This window comes from Heptranchias perlo, chromosome 10, assembly GCF_035084215.1.
Source record: "Heptranchias perlo isolate sHepPer1 chromosome 10, sHepPer1.hap1, whole genome shotgun sequence".
Taxonomy (NCBI): Eukaryota; Metazoa; Chordata; class Chondrichthyes; order Hexanchiformes; family Hexanchidae; genus Heptranchias; species Heptranchias perlo.
Genome location: NC_090334.1, coordinates 43,887,412 through 43,910,360, shown reverse-complemented (window position 1 = coordinate 43,910,360; position 22,949 = coordinate 43,887,412). Strand labels below are relative to the sequence as shown.

At 44.1% G+C, this 22,949-nt stretch overlaps 1 protein-coding gene across 1 annotated transcript in view; it reads left to right on the top strand.

The window, feature by feature from the left end:
- The window catches only part of LOC137326458 (E3 ubiquitin-protein ligase pellino homolog 2), a 224,743-nt gene that overhangs the window by 178,643 nt on the left and 23,151 nt on the right, over positions 1-22,949 (top strand). Inside the window, exon 4 of the mRNA XM_067991567.1 lies at positions 18,915-19,016. Within this exon, the coding sequence (XP_067847668.1) occupies positions 18,915-19,016 (102 nt within the window). The remainder of the gene's footprint in view (positions 1-18,914; positions 19,017-22,949) is intronic.

Here is a 22,949-nt window from a genome sequence, read left to right as displayed (position 1 = left end):
ACCTGCACCTTCCCCGTAATGCTTGGCTCACTGGAAGTGGCCTAAAGGTGATACCGAGGGGTGAGGGGGGGGTGGAGTGTCAACCGATGAGGGGCCAATCGCAAGTGCTGTGGAGTCGGGAGTTTTCCTGCTCCTTCTGGCTCCATAGCAACGTTGATTGATAGATTAAAACATTTTTTTACTTACATTCCATTGGCGGTTGCAAAGGCCACTTAAGAATCCTAAGTGGAGCAGGCCCGACACCTGCTCTGCTGTTACCATCCAATTTTGGTGAGGGCGACCTGAAACAGGTATTAGGCCTCTCATTTACATATGTAAGGGGCGTAATGCCTGTTATTGGTTGTCACCTGGAACACCTGAAAGACCTCCTTTACCAATATGATTGCGCTCGTAACCCAGGAGCAGATCGGGAGCAGACATTGTGGCCCGAAATTGGTCGTCTTTGCCCTAGCTTTCCTCCCAGAAAACCGGCACAATGAGAACCAACTTCTACCTCAGTATCCTTCATTTGAAGAATCCTTGTTTTCTAAATAAAAATTCAGGGATTGATCAATTTTCTAACTTTTTTGTTTTGGCATTCTAGCCAATTAATACATTTAGTAGCAGTTTGCAGTATGTTGGTCAACACCAAACAGTCGTGAACGATAGTTCCTAAACCAATGTTCAGTGCTGTGCTCGTTCCAGAAGTGAGCAATACAATAATTTTGAATGAAACACGAATCGATTTAATTAATGGAATACTCTGCTTGGATTTTGGAGTCTGCTTTATAGATTTATATTTTGCTCTCCCCAGGCCTATATACAGTCTCAGTAGAAATATTTTTCATTAATGTACTTACATTATTTGGAGATATTCCAATTGGTAAGTTACAAATTTGTTGAAACAAAATGCTGCAAAATGGTTTGTTGTGTACCTCTGAATATTGCACAGGAAAAGACCTTGTGATTCTGGTACAGTAAGCTACTTGAGATTTTCCATGTAATGACCTCATGTCAACTGAGCTGTTTGGAAAGGCGCTGAGTGAAGACAAAGTACTTGTGTAAAAGAAGAGGGTGGTGGAAATTGAAAGTATTCGAAATGTTGTTATTCACCTTCTTGATTGATTTTGAGTAGCACTGGTGAGACCTGATAGTGAGTTGCTCACTTTTGGTCAGAGTAGGCATTTTCTGTGATTTTAAAAAGTGAAGGAAACAGTTTTTATTCCTTCATGTTCCAAAAGGGCAAAGTAGAATAATAAAACAGAAATTACCTCAGGCCAGCAAGTCATTTGGTCTGCAAATATGTTGAAAGTTTCAACCAGTAAAATCATAGAATCATAGAATCATAGAAGTTACAACATGGAAACAGGCCCTTCGGCCCAACATGTCCATGTCGCCCAGTTTATACCACTAAGCTAGTCCCAATTGCCTGCACTTGGACCATTTCCCTCTCTACCCATCTTACCCATGTAACTGTCCAAATGCTTTTTAAAAGACAAAATTGTACCCGCCTCTACTACTGCCTCTGGCAGCTCGTTCCAGACACTCACCACCCTTTGAGTGAAAAAATTGCCCCTCTGGACCCTTTTGTATCTCTCCCCTCTCACCTTAAATCTATGCCCCCTCGTTATAGACTCCCCTACCTTTGGGAAAAGATTTTGACTATCGACCTCATCTATGCCCCTCATTATTTTATAGACTTCTATAAGATCACCCCTTAACCTCCTACTCTCCAGGGAAAAAAGTCCCAGTCTGTCTAACCATCAAGTCCCGGTAGCATCCTAGTAAATCTTTTCTGCACTCTTTCTAGTTTAATAATATCCTTTCTATAATAGGGTGACCAGAACTGTACACAGTACTCCAAGTGTGGCCTCACCAATGCCCTGTACAACTTCAACAAGACATCCCAACTCCTGCATTCAATGTTCTGACCAATGAAACCAAGCATGCTGAATGCCTTCTTCACCACCCTATCCACCTGTGAGTCCACTTTCAAGGAGCTATGAATCTGTACTCCCAGATCTCTTTGTTCTATAACTCTCCCCAACGCCCTACCATTAACGGAGTAGGTCCTGGCCCGATTCGATCTACCAAAATGCATCACCTCACATTTATCTAAATTAAACTCCATCTGCCATTCATCGGCCCACTGGCCCAATTTATCAAGATCCCGTTGCAATCCTAGATAACCTTCTTCACTGTCCACAATGCCACCAATCTTGGTGTCATCTGCAAACTTACTAACCATGCCTCCTAAATTCTCATCCAAATCATTAATATAAATAACAAATAACAGCGGACCCAGCACCGATCCCTGAGGCACACCGCTGGACACAGGCATCCAGTTTGAAAAACAACCCTCTACAACCACCTTCTGTCGTCAAGCCAATTTTGTATCCAATTGGCTACCTCACCTTGGATCCCATGAGATTTAACCTTATGTAACAACCTACCATGCGGTACCTTGTCAAATGCTTTGCTGAAGTCCATGTAGACCACGTCTACTGCACAGCCCTCATCTATCTTCTTGGTTACCCCTTCAAAAAACTCAATCAAATTCGTGAGACATGATTTTCCTCTCACAAAACCATGCTGACTGTTCCTAATTAGTCCCTGCCACTCCAAATGCCTGTAGATCCTGTCCCTCAGAATACCCTCTAACAACTTACCCACTACAGATGTCAGGCTCACTGGTCTGTAGTTCCCAGGCTTTTCCCTGCCGCCCTTCTTAAACAAAGGCACAACATTTGCTACCCTCCAATCTTCAGGCACCTCACCTGTAGCGGTGGATGATTCAAATATCTCTGCTAGGGGACCCGCAATTTCCTCCCTAACCTCCCATAACGTCCTGGGATACATTTCATCAGGTCCCGGAGATTTATCTACCTTGATGCGCGTTAAGACTTCCAGCACCTCCCTCTCTGTAATATGTGCACTCCTCAAGACATCACTATTTATTTCCCCAAGTTCCCTAACATCCATGCCTTTCTCAACCGTAAATACCGATGTGAAATATTCATTCAGGATCTCACCCATCTCTTGTGGTTCCGCACATAGATGAGCTTGTTGATCCTTAAGAGGCCCTACTCTCTCCCTAGTTACCCTTTTGCCCTTTATGTATTTGTAGAAGCTCTTTGGATTCACCTTTGCCTGATCTGCCAAAGCAATCTCATATCCCCTTTTTGCCCTCCTGATTTCTCTCTTAACTCTACTCCGGCAATCTCTATACTCTTCAAGGGATCCACTTGATCCCAGCTGCCTATGCATGTCATATGCCTCCTTCTTCTTTTTGACTAGTGCCTCAATCTCCCGAGTCATCCAAGGTTCCCTACTTCTACCAGCCTTGCCCTTCACTTTATAAGGAATGTGCTTACCCTGAACCCTGGTTAACACACTTTTGAAAGCCTCCCACTTACCAGACGTCCCTTTGCCTGCCAACAGACTCTCCCAATCAACTTCTGAAAGTTCCTGTCTAATACCATCAAAATTGGCCTTTCCCCAATTTAGAATTTTAACTTTTGGGCCAGACCTATCCTTCTCCATAGCTATCTTAAAACTAATGGAATTATGATCACTGGTCCCAAAGTTATCCCTCACCAACACTTCTGTCACCTGCCCTTCCTTATTTCCCAAGAGGAGGTCAAGTTTTGCCCCCTCTCTAGTCGGGCCATCCACATACTGAATGAGAAATTCCTCCTGAATACACTCAACAAATTTCTCTCCATCCAAGCCCCTAATGCTATGGCTGTCCCCGTCAATGTTGGGAAAGTTAAAGTCCCCTACTATTACCACCCTATTTTTCTTGCAGCTGTCTGTAATCTCCTTACATATTTGCTTCTCAATTTCCCGTTGACTATTTGGGGGTCTGTAGTACAATCCTATCAAAGTGATCTCTCCCTTCTTATTTTTCAGTTCTACCCATATAGACTCAGTGGGCGAACCCTCGGATATATCCCCTCTCACTACTGCCGTGATGTTCTCCCTGTTCAAAGTTTTGCTTAATGGCAAATAACCCTCCTTGCTGCATTGATATTTGCTTGACTATTTAAAAAAACACTCAGCATGCTGACAAATATATACAGCATTAGTAAGCTAGCGACCTGCGGATTTCATAAGTAGTGCATAGTGCCCGAAGGCTGAGGCTGTTATTTCATGCTGAAGATCTCTTTAATCCCATAAGGTAATAATTTACCATAAAGCCTGAAAACTAAAGTCTAATAATTTTATTATACTATTTGACTTTAAATGTATTTATATTAAGGTAAAAACAACCTGGGGTGAAATTCCTATCTGCTAATTTTAACAAGAAGCGTACTTAAAATTCATGCTAGCCTCTTAAGCAAAATTAGTAAAGGCAGAAATTTTAACCATCTCGCTCTCCACATTTTGTCATTACACAGAGCTGGGATATTGGAAAATAGGTTGAATAATTCTGAGTTTGCAATATGCATCTGATGGCTGCTATAATCACATGCACAACCTAGAATTAAAAAGACTGTAATTAAATGCATTTTCCAGTACTTTCTTTGTTAATCATTCTGTTTTTCTATTATTCTCATTTTGTGTTAATATTTTCCCCAATGGGAAAACTGAGGCATCTTGGTTTGTGTGTGGGGGGGATGGGGTAGGTGGGGGGGGTGGTTGGGGAGGTGTAAAGATGGGTGTAGGGAAAAGACTGAATAAATGATTGAAAATAATGAATCTGAAAATCAGAGAACTCAACAGAGGTAATAACAAATAGAATAAAGAGAAACAGAAAATACGATTCCAAACAAAACAAAGGCAAAAAATGAACACAAACCACAGAATGAAGGATTAGCAAATATTAAAGAGTTAGAGATATGGTGACCATGTGTCACTTTGTGAATTTAATTAATGTGTAGCTGAGGCACACTGACCAGGAAGGTCGAAGGTTTCATCTCCAGTCCATGCTAAGTTAGCTGGTTTTAGCTATTGCAGTGATGGGGATTTAACAGTTGGCCTCACTGTCCCCATGTTAGGTGGGCTGGTTGGGGAGTTAGGCTTCCCACTCCTTCTACTATCCTGCAACTTCTGCTGGAAGTGTGCGTATGCACTTTGGATGAGAATACATTCAGTCTCTGCTGTGATCCCTTCCCTTTCCCCTTGATTGAATAGCCTGGCATTCTTTTTTGTCTAGGCTCAGACAGGATTAACTGTCACTTAGTGAGGTGCTGGAGATGCTTTTAGAACAGGAGAAAATTGGCATGAAGAAAAATATTTTTGACACAGCTACTTCTATGTGGAGCATAGATGTGATTGTTACTGATTCCAGGATTTATAACTGTGTAGTAAGGATCTTTTAAACTGTTTGGAATTGGTGTTTCTTTGCAAAATTTGTACATTGCCAGCACTCATTTTGTAATAAATTTTAAGCAATCTGCATTTACAGGCGATATTTAATTGCAGCCTAAAATTGCGAAAGATTTGGTACCTTCATGAACATATATTTTATTATAAAATACAGGTTCAAATATATATTTTTCATCAAACACGACACTTATCTGTGTATAATGTATTTATTATTTATCCTGCAAGTAACTTGTCCTGTTTGCTATAAGATGTTGACCTTGATATTGCAATCAGGTGATTCAGTACCTATTTTAGGGACTAAACGGATGCACTTGGATTAACTAAGAGTTCAAACTCCTTTGTGAATGATGAATCTTCTCATCAAGTTGAACATTTTTGGTTTAAGAACTTGATAAAACAAAAAAAAATTGCCAATTGGCATAAATTTTTTAATGTATCATTAAAAGATTTCAGAATACATTGTTTTTGTTTTCATAGTCAAGTCTGAGGTGCATAAGAGTGTAAGAAAATCCAGAGCCCAATCAGACCATCAATCCTGCGCCACCTCCGTAACATCACCTACCTTCGCTCCTGCCTCTGCACATCTGCCGAAACTCTCATCCATGCCTTTGTCACCTCTGGACTCGACTGCTCCATGGCTCTCCTGTCCAATCTCCCATTCTCCACCTCTGTAAACTCCAAGTTCTGCTTACCCATCACCTCTGTGCTCGCTGACCCAGATTGGCTCCTAGTCCCTCAAAGCGTTACATTTTAAATTCTCATCCTCGTGCTAAACTTCATTCATGGCCTCACCCTCCCTATCTCTAACATTCTCCAGCCCTACAACAATCTGTGAACTCTACGTTCCTCCAACTCTGGCCTCCTGTGCATCCCCCACCTTCTTCGTCCAACCATTGATGAGCATGTGTAACAGATTCGGATGTGACACAATTAGTAATCAATGTCTCATTTATTAATAATCAAATCAAACATGTAAAGATATCAAATATTTAGACAATAAAGATCAAAACAATATAACCCCGTTTGATCTCTGGGCAGAGGTCGCAATTAGGTTGGCGAAGTGGTCATTTCAAGTTTTCCGATGGTGAGGTGCTCTTCTGACACTGGTGACGTCTTCAGACAGTTAGGTATTCTTTCGACAGTTGGGTGGACTTCGCTGATTCCTCTGCCCTGAGTTCAAAAGACGTTGAGTTTTTATGTACCCCATTGCAGGAAACTCACACCTTATATGGAACAACACTCATAGATTAACCGTTGTTTTTCAAAGAATTCAAGATGGTCAGCTTGTTTTTAACATTACTCATCTAAACCACAAGACCCTTTTCAAGGTAGTTTTTCAAGGAGGCCAGTTTGAGTGACTGCATTGTCTAGCTATCTTGTCACGATCCTGGTCTTATTGCTATCTTTGGATTGTTGTTCCGCTTTATGGGTCATTGTTCCTCTTTTATCACTGAGCCGCCTTGTCTAGCAATGAGGGTGATAAGGGTCAGTCAATAGTCAAAGGTTAACAGTTTACAACTCGGCAAAATAAGCCACGCACTCCGCAAAATACGCAGCACAGCCTGCAGAGCATGTTGGTTTGTAGCATTTAAGAAAAATGTCACATTTTTCCCTATTTCCAATATTCTTACTGATTCCACACCTTGAGGGGAAGAAGACTAAGTCTTCGACCCTTCACTTATTTCATCAATCTAGTCCAATAGGGGAATGGTTTGGAATGATGCACATTCTGTTTTAACTTGGAGTCCCACCTGTGGATCCAGCAGGTCGACACTATTAGGGATATGATAACCAGGACTTGTGTGATCAAGAAAGCATATGACGCTAAACGTGCCCATGGGGATTCACCAGCATTATAGACATTCTCCTACTATGATTTAGCCCAAGGATTTGTCTACCTTTCTCTATTTCCTTGTTATACTGCTGCATTTTGACCATATGTTTGAGAGGTATCACTTCTATCCAAGATGCTTTTAAGACACAATGATAAAGGGATTTGGAGTGCCTGAATTGAATTACTGCCCGTAATGCTTCCTTAATCAAGTGCATTTTTGTATCATTGTGGCCATAACAGGCATCAATATCTTAGCCCCAGTTTAGTAATTCTGGTTGGTGTAAAGCAAGATGTTAATCACCAAACCGGACATATGGTGTTGCCTTATGTGTAGTGCTTCTTGTTAGTTGTAACGCAATACCTTCCTCTCTCCGAATAAACAACATTGGTCCTTCTCAAATTCAGTGGTACAATTAGGGGGATTCTTCATCCAGGGTGAAACCACAAGCTGGCAGTGCACTTTGTAAAACATCACATCTACACAGCCAGGAACAGCATGAAGTGTCTGGTGCAATCCAGAACCTTTCTTTTCCCCTTTACTGATATCGTCGATCTTCGGATAATTTACAACTTCGTCATGTATATCATCCTCCATCAAGCCCATCTATTCCACTTTAAATACTTTCATCAGTTTTACATCAGATTGCAATGGTATTGCCACTACCACAGGAATCAGCTGCGATCAATGTCACTTTGCTTGCAAGGCTTCCTAGCATAATACACCAATCCAAGTCTTCGCACCGTACACCAATCCATATTTCCATCTGATTTCCAGATTATCATTTGTTTGTCCAATATAAAATTTGGGATCCAATTGTTTTCTATAGCATTTAACCCTCTTTTGAATCTGAACATTGTAAAAACTCTCCATACAATATTGCCTTTAAGATCAGTTGTTCCTTAGTCGTTATTCTGAATGATTGCCAATATCCCTAATCTGTGTGTCTGCCAATCGTTTTATTAAAACCAGTGACACCCCTTGTTCTGATATAACATCCTCCATCTGCCTATTCATTCCTTTAAGTAATCACTCTATTTGCTTGTGCATTGTTTTATAGTGTTCCCATTGTCTCCATGTGAGTTCACCTAAATCTCTTCCCGATTGCGCTTAGTAAAACTGTGTACCATTTCTCTTAGCATGATTAAAAAATATACATATATTCAGTTACATAAATCAGAAGATAAAAGATGCAGAAGGATAAGTTTAACAGAGCAGGAATAATCTCTAACTGCAAATTATAATGAGCTTCTTGTGTTTGCATCACCACAAGTTTGTTCACGCATCTTTTCCTGTACCTCCTATTTTAAAGTTTTAGTCTCAATTTTAGATCACGTCTACATGGTCTCCACTCAGGCATACATGCAGTGAAACATCCACCTCGGCCTAGGTATCGGTTCCCCTGCTTGACACAACAATTGAAATTGGGCACCTTCTATGATGCAGTTTTCCTGTCATACACCGTTAACTTAGGCAAGTTTACTCTTTGCTTATACACTTCTCCCTCTAAATATCCCACAGAATGTGGTTCTGCCTATTCGCTAAATCTATGTCGTAATATCTATGTTAGAGAAGGATAGGGTAAAAATCGAGGTTTATTCTTATCCCTAACTTGGCACATTGGGTGAATAGGAACGTACCCTAGTTTGTGGATTGTTGATACAGGTGGAACTTTAACTCTCGCATTTGTTTCACTGTCTCCCTTAGAATACCAACGGACAAGGTCGTAGTTCCATAACATATCCCGGAATTCACCTCGCATCAAAAATCTGCGTTTGATCAATAAATGGAAGCACATATGCTCCACGTGCTGTACAAATGGTTGCCCGTCCTATTCCCTATGCTTGCTTGTTTCCCTTGTATATCATCTCATTTATTTTCCCCTGCACCTGAATGAAAAACTTGGCAATATCGTGCATGTTATAGATGGTATAATGTTCTTCCAATGTTAACTCATTGTGTTTTGGATTGGTGCATTGACCAGTTTGGCTTGTGCATGTTCATAATGACATGCATGCTTCTTTATAGTCTCAACATCTACCCGATTCCAAATTGACATCCCTGTTCCGAATATCCCCATTATCGCACCTACGTATTCCACAGCATCTGACTTGTCCTGTCTTGTCCTGAAGATGCCCTTCTCTGGCCTATTTTCTACCCCCGTTATGTTATTTATCACTCTCTACCTCTCATTCCCTTTTTATCTGCATGTCTCCTGTGGACATTTACCACTGTCGAAACTTAATGCATTTGTATAGTAATAAGTAATATTAACACCCAAACAAGTAGTACATAGAGAAACTTTATTGAACCTTAACTTGTATACAAGTGGACGAGCACCTCAAACAATGGTTGAGGGTACAACTTCGCCGAGTTAAAGAAACAGCTCACGTTTATACAATTCAGTAAACAACGCCCACCTGTTACAGAATATGGGCGTACACGTACATTCTTTATTGGCTCAGGTAGTTGGTCAATCAAATAGTGAGCCCGCCCTCGAACACCCATAGCCATCTTGTTACCTTGCACGTAGGCCTGAGAAAGTGTTAGTCATCTGCTTTCTCCCTACATTCCTGTCTCTCATTATCAGTAGGGCTGTAGCTAGTCTCAAGGCTATATGGCCATTTATTCCTGTAGTTAGCTACATCCCTATCTCGGGGGAGGACAGGCTGTGCTAGGCGACTTGCTCAACTAAATTAATTATCAACATGAGAAACTCAAAAGTAATTACACAATTGTGCTTCTATGTGTGCTTGTGGCTAAGTCTATTATGTGAGTTAAGTGAATTAATAAAGAGTTAATATGGTCAAGTATCCCTTCATGCACTTCCACATCACAATACCATAAATTAAACGTTATTCACTTATGGCATATTTTACAGTTTCTAAGTCCCTGTCACATTGTACTCCCCAATAATAAATGTAATTAATATCACTTTGTCCATTTCACTTCATCTGTGGAGAACGCATAAAGAATTATTTCTTCTGCCTCCAGTTTCTTCGGACACTTGGGGTAGAACACCCTACACAATCTTGACCTGATGTCTCAACTGTCCGTTGTCTTCGACGCTCTATACTTTGCTACCGACTAATTTCCTCCGTTGGACGGCTGTAGACCCACAGGGTCAAAGTCGTTCCAAATGTGGAACTAACTCTGTGTAAGGCAACATAATTTTAAAACTTCTTTGCAGTACTGACTGAAAAGAAGTCTGGGCCAGCTTCATCACAGCAGCTCCATAATCAGGCAGATTGCAACTAAATTTAAAGAAACTTTGCCGAATTGAAAAGAAAATAATCGATTTAGATCTCAAATCTCACAGACATAAAATAGGACATGGTCCCGTGACTGTATAATAATTTTCCAAACCCTTTTGACTTATTGTATATTTAACAATGGTACTATGCTTAGAAAATACAATGAATTGAAATGCTTATATTAAACAACCAGGACTACAAAGGGTGAACGCTGCTTCAGTTTTGTGAAAAAAGAGGAAATGGAGCCAGTTGCACCCTGCAGATTGCAACACTATTGAGGAGACAACACACTTAAACGAAGAAAAATCCAGTAGCTTGTATCCAGTAGGAGAGACGGAATCTTCCCTTTTCACCTTTTCCCCCTGTTTTAAATCACTAGCCTTTCTCCTCTGAATTTTCAAACTCTGATGTTTCCTACTTAACTCAATTTTGTTATGATTTAAAATCTCATGTAGAAAAGACCATTTATCATTTATGTATTGGCTCTCCTGTTTAAATGTTTTCTCCTTCATTGCTGGAAGGATGGGGTATATTGAATGGAAAGGGGATACTGGGAAACCAGCTTGGAGTTCTAGTCTCTTTCGTGGTTCACTTTCTGCCTCTCCCTTCTGGTCTTTTACTCTCTAACACGTTTTGAGTTTGATTAAATGATTCTTTGACTTCTGCGATTTCCATTTTGCAATCCTCATCTAAGCCTTCACAATCTAGTTTATTCTCATCACTGGCTCTTTGTGTCATTGTGTTGCCTGGGGAGCGATAGTTCGCAATCTCCTCTGGCAACCCTTCCCCATCTACCTAGTTTCCATCACCACCCACTTGGGTCATTGTACAAAAACTATCTCTCTTAACTCTCAACTGTTCTTGGAGCTGTTGTTGGGTAGTCAGGAGGGTTATTAATTTATCTAATTTTTGCTCCACCTCTCCCGGTTTTTGGGGAGTCATGGTATGATTTCCTTCATTGTTTCTCTGTCAGGAGGCGCTACATTACTACAGCAGTCTATGACGCGATGACCCATTTTCTGACATCGGAAACACTTGTTGTTACAACCTTCTGTACCTCCCATGATTCCTCACGTTACAGCAGCCACCACAGTCCCTTGTTGGCTCAATTTGCCCCATAACTCTTGAATCATTAACTTACATCATATGTGGTCTACCGAATTTATGGGTCAACACATAATCTCCCTTAAAGCCCCTCTACAGTTGATGAGTTCCTACAATAGTCTCCCAGTTTTCTCTAAGTCTATCTCTCTCTTGTAATATTTTCTAACTCTGTAGCCCCTGTGCTGTCGCAGTTTTAGCCACCAACTGCGAGCTCTCCAGCATAATCAAGACATCAGTCAGACATTCTTTCAACCTTTCATTTTCATCTGACCATCACTTAATTTCCCTGTCTCTTTCATCTGACTTTCTTAATTTCCCTGTTTCTTTCACCTGACTGTCTCTTAATTTCCTCTAACTGATTCCTATAATCCTCTTTTAATTGTTTAATATGTTCCCCACTCTTAAGTGCACACAAGTTTGCTGCCCTTTCGCCAACTCTCTCCTTCATCTTATTTTGAACTTGCTCCTCGACCCATTCGATGGCCATCTCGTAAGCCTCTCCTTCTCCACTATTTTGGAGATTAATTCTACAGGATGCTCGGACCCCTTTAGTTTATTTTTTAGTTTCTTTTCTAACATTTCATGGACATTTGCCATGATAATTTGTACTAAAACGAAACCTCACTTCCAGAATTTGAACAATTTGTGTCTTTTGTGATTTTTTTTTTTAAGAACAGTTTTTCCTTTTAGGTGTTTGATTTTATGTCAACATGAAACATTGATTTGTCACCTCCTGGCTGGCTCGCCAATTTATAACAGATTCGGACATGACATCAATTGGTAATTAATCATGTAAAGGTATCAAATATTTAGACAACACACATCAAACAGTGACCACTGGGCAGTTAAGTTGGCGATGTGGTCGTTTCAAGTTTTCCGACAGTGAGTTGTTCTTCTGAAAGTGGTGACATCTTCAGACAGCTAGGTGTTCTTTTGACAGTTGGATGATCTTCATTGATTCCTCTGCCCTGAGCTCAAAAGATGTTGGATTTTTATGTCCCCCATCGTAGGAAACTCACACCATATATGGAACAACACTCATAAGACCCTTACAGATTTAACAGTTGTTTTTCAAAGAATTCAAAATGGTCAGTTTGTTTTTAACATTACTCATTTAACCACAAGATCCTTTTCAAGGTAGTTTTTCAAGGAGGCCAGTTTGCGTGACTGCATTGTCTAGCTGTCTAGTCGTGATCCTGGGGCACGATTTTAAAAGTAAAAAATGAGTAGGTTGGGGTGGGGGAGGCATTGAAAATTGCCACCATTTCAGACCCGCCTCCAGCCCGCCCATTTCTGGTTTTCACTAGGGTGGGACGAGGGGCGGGCGACCAACCTGCTCCCAGGAGGCGGGCCGGGCCTTAAAACCTTTCAAGGAGGCTTCAGGCCTCCATTTTTTACTAATTGCCCATTTCAACTCCAGGGGGCCAGGATTCCTGGACCTTCTCTTTTATGCCTCGTGAAAGGGGGCAAGAAGGCCTGAGACTGCAGGTAAGTACCTAGAAAGGCACAGCTTGTGGGCCCGGAGGAGCAGGAATAAGGAGTGCTTCCCCCATGCCCAACAAGTCTACCTGCACCGAGCCCCCCTGACCCCGACCCCGATCCTCCGACCCTGATCCCTTGACCCCCGACCCTGATTCTCCGACACTCCCCCTCAATGATCGGTGACCCCTGATTCCGTCCCCCTGTGACTGACCCCCAATTCCATGCCCCATAACTTGCGACCCCCTTGCCCATCAATGCCCCCTGTCCCGTTTCTCCGCCCCCCACCCCCCCATGCAAACAAAAACTTACCTGGAGGTGTCATCTCCCTGGCTGGTCTCCCGTCGGACTGCGATCAGCCGGTCAGTCAGACAGGAAACCAACAAAAAAAAAGTCGTCCTTATGTCAAAATCGTAGGGACGTCCGGGAAACCTGTACTGATGGGTTATCTTTGGATTATTGTTCTGCTTTTTGAGTCATTGTTCCTGTTTTATCATGCAGCTGCCTTGTCTAGCAATGAGGGGATAAGGGTCAGTCACTCGTCAAAGGTTAACAGCTTACAGCTCAGCAAAATATGCAGCACAGCCTGCAGAGCATGATGACGAGTAGCATTTAAGAAAAAGGTGCCAAATTTTTCCCTATTTCCTATATTCTTTCACGTGCCTTCAGCCATCTAGGTCCTAAGCTCTAGGAATTCTTCCCTAAATCTCTGCACCTCCCATTCCTCCTTTAAGACCCTCCTTAAAACCCACCTCTTGACCAAACTTTTAGTCACCCCTCCTAATATCAATCTCTTTGTCTCAGTGTTTTTTGTCTGATTACGGTTCTGTGAAATGCCGTGGGACATTTTTCCTATATTAAAGGCACTGTATAAATGTAAGTTCTTGGAGGCCATGTTTGGTACGGTCAGAGGCTCTGCCTCCAACAGGCTAATCAGGAACTCAAATTTACGGTCAGGACCCCAATGCATCCAGGTCTTAACCAAATTTGGTGGGCTACAGGCATGGTGCTGGAGGACTGCTAACGTGGTTTTTTTTTACTCGTTCATGGGATGTGGGCGTCGCTGGCGAGGCCAGCATTTATTGCCCATCCCTAATTGCCCTCGAGAAGGTGGTGGTGAGCCGCCGCCTTGAACTGCTGCAGTCCGTGTGGTGACGGTTCTCCCACAGTGCTGTTAGGAAGGGAGTTCCAGAATTTTGACCCAGCGACAATGAAGGAACGGCGATATATTTCCAAGTCGGGATGGTGTGTGACTTGGAGGAGAACGTGCAGGTGGTGTTGTTCCTACGTGCCTGCTGCTCTTGTCCTTCTAGCAGGTAGAGGTCGCGGGTTTGGGAGGTGCTGTCGAAGCAGCCTTGGCGAGTTGCTGCAGTGCATCCTGTGGATGGTACACACTGCAGCCACAGTGCGCCGGTGGTGAAGGGAGTGAATGTTTAGGGTGGTGGATGGGGTGCCAATCAAGCGGGCTGCTTTATCTTGGATGGTGTCGAGCTTCTTGAGTGTTGTTGGAGCTGCACTCATCCAAGCAGGTGGAGAGTATTCCATCACACTCCTGACTTGTGCCTTGTAGATGGTGGAAAGGCTTTGTGGAGTCAGGAGGTGAGTCACTCGCCGCAGAATACCCAGCCTCTGACCTGCTCTCGTAGCCACAGTATTTATATGGCTGGTCCAGTTAAGTTTCTGGTCAATGGTGACCCCCAGGATGTTGATGGTGGGGGATTTGGCGATGGTAATGCCGTTGAATGTCAAGGGGAGGCGGTTAGACTCTCTCTTGTTGGAGATGGTCATTGCCTGGCACTTATCTGGCGCGAATGTTACTTGCCACTTATGAGCCCAAGCCTGGATGTTGTCCAGGTCTTGCTGCATGCGGGCTCGGACTGCTTCATTATTTGAGGGGTTGCGAATGGAACTGAACACTGTGCAGTCATCAGCAAACATCCCCATTTCTGACCTTATGATGGAGGGAAGGTCATTGATGAAGCAGCTGAAGATGGTTGGGCCTAAGACACTGCCCTGAGGAACTCCTGCAGCAATGTCCTGGGGCTGTGATGATTGGCCTCCATCAACCACTACCATCTTCCTTTGTGCTAGGTATGACTCCAGCCACTGGAGAGTTTTCCCCCTGATTCCCATTGACTTCAATTTTACTAGGGCTCCTTGGTGCCACACTCGGTCAAATGCTGCCTTGATGTCAAGGGCAATCACTCTCACCTCACCTCTGGAATTCAGCTCTTTTGTCCATGTTTGGACCAAGGCTGTAATGAGGTCTGGAGCAGAGTGGTCCTGGCGGAACCCAAACTGAGCATCGGTGAGCAGGTTATTGGTGAGTAAGTGCCGCTTGATAGCACTGTCGACGACACCTTCCATCACTTTGCTGATGATTGAGAGTAGACTGATGGGGCGGTAATTGGCCGGATTGGATTTGTCCTGCTTTTTGTGGACAGGACATACCTGGGCAATTTTCCACATTGTCGGGTAGATGCCAGTGTTGTAGCTGTACTGGAACAGCTTGGCTAGAGGCGCAGCTAGTTCTGGAGCACAAGTCTTCAGCACTACAGCTGGGATGTTGTCGGGGCCCATAGCCTTTGCTGTATCCAGTGCACTCAGCCGTTTCTTGATATCACGTGGAGTGAATCGAATTGGCCGAAGACCGGCTTCCGTGATGGTGGGGATATCGGGAGGAGGCAGAGATGGATCATCCACTCGGCACTTCGGGCTGAAGATGGTTGCAAATGCTTCAGCCTTGTCTTTTACACTCACGTGCTGGACTCCGCCATCATTGAGGATGGGGATGTTTGCAGAGTCTCCTCCTCCCGTTAGTTGTTTAATTATCCACCACCATTCACGACTGGATGTGGCAGGACTGCAGAGCTTTGATCTGATCCGTTGGTTGTGGAATCGCTTAGCTCCGTCTATAGCTTGTTGCTTCCGCTGTTTAGCATGCATGTAGTCCTGAGTTGTAGCTTCTCCAGGTTGGCACCTCATTTTTAGGTACACCTGGTGCTGCTCCTGGCATGCTCTTCTACACTCCTCATTGAACCAAGGTTGATCTCCTGGCTTGTTGGTAATGGTAGAGTGAGGAATATGCCGGGCCATGAGGTTACAGATTGTGCTGGAATACAATTCTGCTGCTGCTGATGGCCCACAGTGCCTCATGGATGCCCAGTTTTGAGCTGCTAGATCTGTTCTGAATCTATCCCATTTAGCACGGTGGTAGTGCCACACAACATGTTGGATGGTGTCCTCAGTGCGAAGACGGGACTTCATCTCCACGAGGACTGTGTGGTGGTCACTCCTACCAATACTGTCGTGGACAGATGCATTTGCGACAGGTAGATTGGTGAGGACGAGGTCAAGTAAGTTTTTCCCTCGTGTTGGTTCGCTCACCACCTGCCGCAGGCCCAGTCTAGCAGCTATGTCCTTCAGGACTCGGTCAGCAGTGGTGCTACCGAGCCACTCTTGGTGATGGATATTGAAGTCCCCCACCCAGAGTACATTTTGTGCCCTTGCTACCCTCAGTGCTTCCTCCAAGTGGTGCTCAACATGGAGGAGGACTGATTCATCAGCTGAGGGAGGACGGTAGGTGGTAATCAGCAGGAGGTTTCCTTGCCCATGTTTGACCTGATGCCATGAGATTTCATGGGGTCCAGAGTCAATGTTGAGGACTCCCAGAGCCACTCCTTCCTGACTGTATATCACTGTACCGCCACCTCTGGTGGGCCTGTCCTGCCGGTGGGACAGAACATACCCATGGATGGTGATGGAAGAGTCTGGGATGTTGGCTGAAAGGTATGATTCTGTGAGTATGGCTATGTCAGGCTGTTGCTTGACTAGTCTGTGGGACAGCTCTCCCAATTTTGGCACAAGTCCCCAGATGTTAGTAAGGAGGACCTTGTAGGGTCGACTGGGCTTGGTTTGCCGTTGCCGTTGTCGTGTCCGGTGCTTAGTGGTCCGATGCCGGGTGGTCCGTCCGGTTTTATTCTTATTATGACTTTTCGTAGCGAGATTTTACAACTGAGGGCAATTAAGAATCAACCACATTGCTGTGGGTCTGGAGTCACGTATAGGCCAGACCGGGTAAGGACGGCAGGTTTCCTTCCCTAAAGGACATTAGTGAACCATTGTTTAAAAAGGGAGAAAGGGATAGACTGAGTAATTACAGGCCAATCAGCTTAACCTCGGTGGTGTGCAAATTATTCAAAAAAATCCTGAAGGACAGTATTAATCATCATTTAGAAAGGCACGGATTAATCAAGGACAGTCAGTATGGATTTGTTATGGGAAGGTAGTGTCTGTCTAATCTGATTGAATTTTTGAGGCGGTAACAAGGAGGGTTGATGTCGTTTACATGGATTTTAGCAAGGCTTTTGACAAGGTTCCACATGGCAGACTGGTCAGAAAAGTAAAAGCCCATGGAATCCAAGGGAAAGTGGTCAGTTGGATTCAAAATTGGCTCAGTGGCAGGAACAAAGGGTAATGGTCGACGGTGGGGGGGGGGGGGGTGGGTTTTGTGACTGGAAGGCTGTTTCCAGTGGGATCCTGCGAGGCTCAGTACTAGGTCCCTTGCTTTTTGTGGTATATATATCAATGATTTAGACTTAAATGTAGGGGGCATGATTAAGAAGTTTGCAGATGATACAAAAATTGGCCGTAGGGCTGATGGTGAGGAAGAAAGCTGTAGACTGCAGGAAGATATCAATGGACTGGTCAGGTGGAAAGAAAAGTGGCAAATGGAATTCAATCCGGAGAAGTGTGAGGTAATGCATTTGGGGAGAGCCAACAAGGCAAGGGAATACACAATACAGGGTAGGATAGTGAGAAGCGTAGAGGAAAAGAGGGACCTTGGAGTGCATGTCCATAGATCCCTGAAGGTAGCGAGACAGGTAGATTAGGTGGTTAAGGAAGCATAGGGATACTTTTTTAGCTGAGGCATAGGATATAAGAGCAGGGAGTACTTTGTATCACAGTTGCTTTTTAAAAATATGATTACATATCAGACTGTAAGCTTTCTTTTATACGCCTGGACCGGATAAATATACTTTTTATAAGCAATTTCTTTTGCTGTATGACATGTCCCTCAACCAAAACAGTAAGAGGTCTCCAGCAGTGTTGTGCTCTTACTTGCTACTAGGATTTGCCTGGAAGACTAATTCCCATATTTCTCCTGTAATTTTTGTTCAGCATTGACGTTACTATGACAGTTGAAATTATGAACATGGGTTGTGTGGGATTGTGGATACAAAGCCATAGTCCACCACTCTGTGGCACAGATTATTGAAGCAATAAGCTTCACAACCACTATGAGAGAATGCTATAGAAATATTTTGCTGAGGATAAACCAGCAATATTAGAAGCACTGTGCACAATAAGAGTATGCTAAGTGACGAGCTGATTGTGAGAAAAAGGCCCAGTTTCAAATACCAGCTTGAATGAATATTCACACTGAATTACCTCCATGTTGAAGGCGTGCAAATGGGCAAGAGTCCATCTTGATTTGTGTAAAATGCATCACTTCCCACATGACTATATTGGCCCTATTAAAACCTGCAAAGATGTCCATGGACTTTTCCACACTCTCAACTGGAGGTTAATGGATGCAGTGGTAAAGTTGTTGAAACAGAATAGCAAAAAATGTACAAGAATACAATTTGGAACCTGTAGATCGACATAGGTTGAAAATTTTAGTCTTGCTTGGGCTGTTGTATTTCAACCCTGTAAATGGCTTTGAAACTTAATTATTTATGGGAGATTTTTATACATTAGTCTATTTTTGCAGCACATTTTATTTAACATGCTTTCTATGTTTTTAAAATTGCAACTTCTTGCGCAGTTGATTTAAAAAAGAAAAATTCTTACTGTTAGTGCCCACACTACTGCAAGCCAGTTGTAAATTCCAAGAAAAATATTAATGTCACTTTTTTTTACTACTTCATAGGCAGTTAATTGTAAAGGGCAACATAGCATCTCATATACGCTATCCAGGAACCAGACTGTGGTGGTAGAGTATACGCATGACAAGGACACAGATATGTTTCAGGTAAGACCTATCTACTTGCTGTATTTAAATAGTCTATATACTTGCTATATTCTTAAAAGATACTACATTTATGCAAAATGTTTTCTGCAGCCCAGCAGGAGGTAACTCCTGTTCAGTCCAGTTTGGTGAGTTTTATTTGGACTTGGGTTGACGTGTGTAAATTCTGACATGCAGTTAAAGGATTCCATTTCAGAAGCACATAAATTCATACACTTTCCAAATAGATTTAAGTAAATCAGTGTTTCAGCTCCTCTGTTCAAACAAAATATTATTTCAAATAGGAATTGTGAGTATTTGATGATGTAACTTCCCCACATGGTGTGGTACAAATCAGAAAGGCTCGAGATTAAAATTTTTTATTCGTTCATGGGATGTGGGTGTCGCTGGCGAGGCCAGCATTTATTGCCCATCCCTAATTGGCCTTGAGAAGGTGGTGGTGAGCCGCCTTCTTGAACCGCTGCAGTCCGTGTGGTGAAGGTTCTCCCACAGTGCTGTTAGGAAGGGAGTTCCAGGATTTTGACCCAGCGACGATGAAGGAACGGCGATATATTTCCAAGTCGGGATGGTGTGTGACTTGGAGGGGAACGTGCAGGTGGTGTTGTTCCCATGTGCCTGCTGCCCTTGTCCTTCTAGGTGATAGAGGTCGCGGGTTTGGGAGGCGCTGTCGAAGAAGCCTTGGCGAGTTGCTACAGTGCATCCTGTGGATGGTACACACTGCAGCCACAGTGCGCCGGTGGTGAAGGGAGTGAATGTTTAGGGTGGTGGATGGGATGCCAATCAAGCGGGCTGATTTGTCCTGGATGTTATTGGAGCTGCACTCATCCAGGCAAGTGGAGAGTACTCCATCACACTCCTGACTTGTGCCTTGTAGATGGTGGAAAGGCTTTGGGGAGTCAGGAAGTGAATCACTCGCCACAGAATCCCCAGCCTCTGACCTGCTCTCGTAGCCACAGTATTTATATGGCTGGTCCAGTTAAGTTCCTGGTCAATGGTGACCCCCAGGATGTTGATGGTGGGGGATTCGGCGATAGTAATGCCGTTGAATGTCAAGGGGAGGTGGTTAGACACTCTCTTGTTGGAGATGGTCATTGCCTGGAACTTGTCTGGCGTGAATGTTACTTGCCACTTATCAGCCCAAACCTGGATGTTGTCCAGGTCTTGCTGCATGCGGGCACGGACTGCTTCATTATTTGAGCGGTTGCGAATGCAACTGAACACTGTGCAATCATCAGCGAACATCCCCATTTCTGACCTTATGATGGAGGAAAGGTCATTGATGAAGCAGCTGAAGATGGTTGGGCCAAGGACACTGCCCTGAGGAACTCCTGCAGCAATGTCCTGGGGCTGAGGTGATTGGCCTCCAACACCCACTACCATCTTCCTTTGTGCTAGGTATGACTCCAGCCACTGGAGAGTTTTCCCCCTAATTCCCTTTGACTTCAATTTTACTAGGACTCCTTGGTGCCACACTCTGTCAAATGCTGCCTTGATGTCAAGGGCAGTCACTCTCACCTTACCTCTGGAATTCAGCTCTTTTGTCCATGTTTGGACCAAGGCTGTAATGAGGTCTGGAGCCGAATAGCCCTGGCGGAACCCAAACTGAGCATCGGTGAGCAGGTTATTGGTGAGTAAGTGCCGCTTGATAGCACTGTCGACGACACCTTCCATCACTTTGCTGATGATTGAGAGTATACTGATGGGTCGGTAATTGGCCGGATTGGAATTGTCCTGCTTTTTGTGGACAGGACTTACCTGGGCAATTTTCCACATTGTCGGGTAGATGCCAGTGTTGAGCTGTACTGTCACAGTTTGGCTAGCGGTGCAGCTAGTTCTGGAGCACGAGTCTTCGCACTACAGCCAGGATGCTGTTGGGGCCCATAGCCTTTGCTGTATCCAGTGCACTCGGACGTTCCTTGATATCACGTGGAGTGAATCGAATTGGCTGAAGACTGGCTTCTGTGATGGTGCGGATATCAGGTGGAGGCCGAGGTGGATCATCCACTCGGCACTTCTGGCTGAAGATAGTTGCAAACACTTCAGCCTTGTCTTTTGTGCTCACGTGCTGGACTCTGCCTTCATTGAGGATGGGGATGTTTACAGAGCCTCCTCCTCCCGTTAGTTGTTCAATTGTCCACCACCATTCACAACTGGATGTGGCAGGACTGCAGAGCTTTGATCTGATCCGTTGGTTGTGGAATCGCTTAGCTCTGTCTATAGCATGTTGCTTCCACTGTTTAGCATGCATGTAGTCCTGAGTTGTAGCTTCACCAGGTTGGCACCTCATTTTTAGGTACGCCTGGTGCTGCTCCTGGCATGCTCTTCTACACTCCTCATTGAACCAGGGTTGATCCCCTGGCTTGTTGGTAATGGTAGAGTAAGGAATATGCCGGGCATGAGGTTACAGATTGTGCTGGAATACAATTCTGCTGCTGCTGATGGCCCACAGCGCCTCAAGGATGCCCAGTCTTGAGCTGCGAGATCTGTTCTAAATCTATCCCATTTAGCACGGTGATAGTGCCACACAACACGTTGGATGGTGTCCTCAGTGCGAAGACGGGACTTCATCTCCACGAGGGCTGTGCGGTGGTCACTCCTACCAATACTGTCATGGACAGATGCATCTGCGACAGGTAGATTGGTGAGGACGAGGTCAAGTAGGTTTTTCCCTCGTGTTGGTTCACTCACCACCTGCTGCAGGCCCAGTCTGGCAGCTATGTCCTTCAGGACTTGGCCAGCTCGGTCAGTGGTGGTGCAACCGAGCCACTCTTGGTGATGGACATTGAAGTCCCCCACGCAGAGTACATTCTGTGCTCTTGCTAGCCTCAGTGCTTCCTTTAAGTGGTGTTCAACATGGAGGAGGACTGATTCATCAGCTGAGGGAGGACGGTAGGTGGTAATCAGCAGGAGATTTCCTTGCCCATGTTTGACCTGATGCCATGTGATTTCATGGGGTCCGGAGTCCGTGTTGAGGACTCTGAGGGCCACTCCCTTCTGACTGTATGTCACTGTACCGCCACCTCTGGTGGGTCTCTCCTGCTGGTGGGACAGGACATACCCAGGGATGGTGATGGAAGAGTCTGGGACGTTGGCTGAAAGGTATGATTCTGTGAGTATGGCTATGTCAGGCTGTTGCTTGACTAGTCTGTGGGACAGCTCTCCCAATTTTGGCACAAGTCCCCAGATGTTTGTGAGGAGCACTTGCAGGGTCGACTGGGCTTGGTTTGCCTTTGTCGTGTCCGATGCCGGGTGGTCCATCCGGTTTTATTTTTATGACTTTTTTTCGCGAGATTTTACAACTGAGTGGCTTGCTAGGCCATTTCAGAGGGCAATTGAGAATCAACCACATTGCTGTGGGTCTGGAGTCATGTTTAGGCCAGACCGGGTAAGGACGGTTTCCTTCCCTAAAGGACATTAGTGAACCAGATGGGTTTTTACGACAATCCGGTAGTGTCATGGCCACCGTTACTGGTACTATTTTTTTTAATTCCAGATTTTATTTAATTAATTGAATTTAAATTCCCCAACTGCCGTGGTGGGATTTGAACTGATGGCTCTGGATTATTAGTCCAGTAACATAACCACTATGCTACTGTACCCTGAATTACAGTACCTTGATTTATTGATCTCACATGGGGTATCAGTGGGGATGCTACAGTTGGGATCAACATCCCTGGGCTTCAGAGGAAAAATTAGTTGGAATTTATACTCCTCCAGATTGCTATCTGATGATGCCTACTGGGAAGTGCATGGCCATGGATCGGCTGTGATGTCCCTCACAGTTGAACAGCCTGCCACCCTCACTGTCGAGTACCTCTTTCCTGAGCCTAGAGAGTTGCCAACAACTGTATCACAGTAGCTAGCACACTCCACTGCCTTCATGAGAGGATGGGCTGAGAGAAAAAAGTGGAGAAGGAAGAAAAGTAGGTATTATGT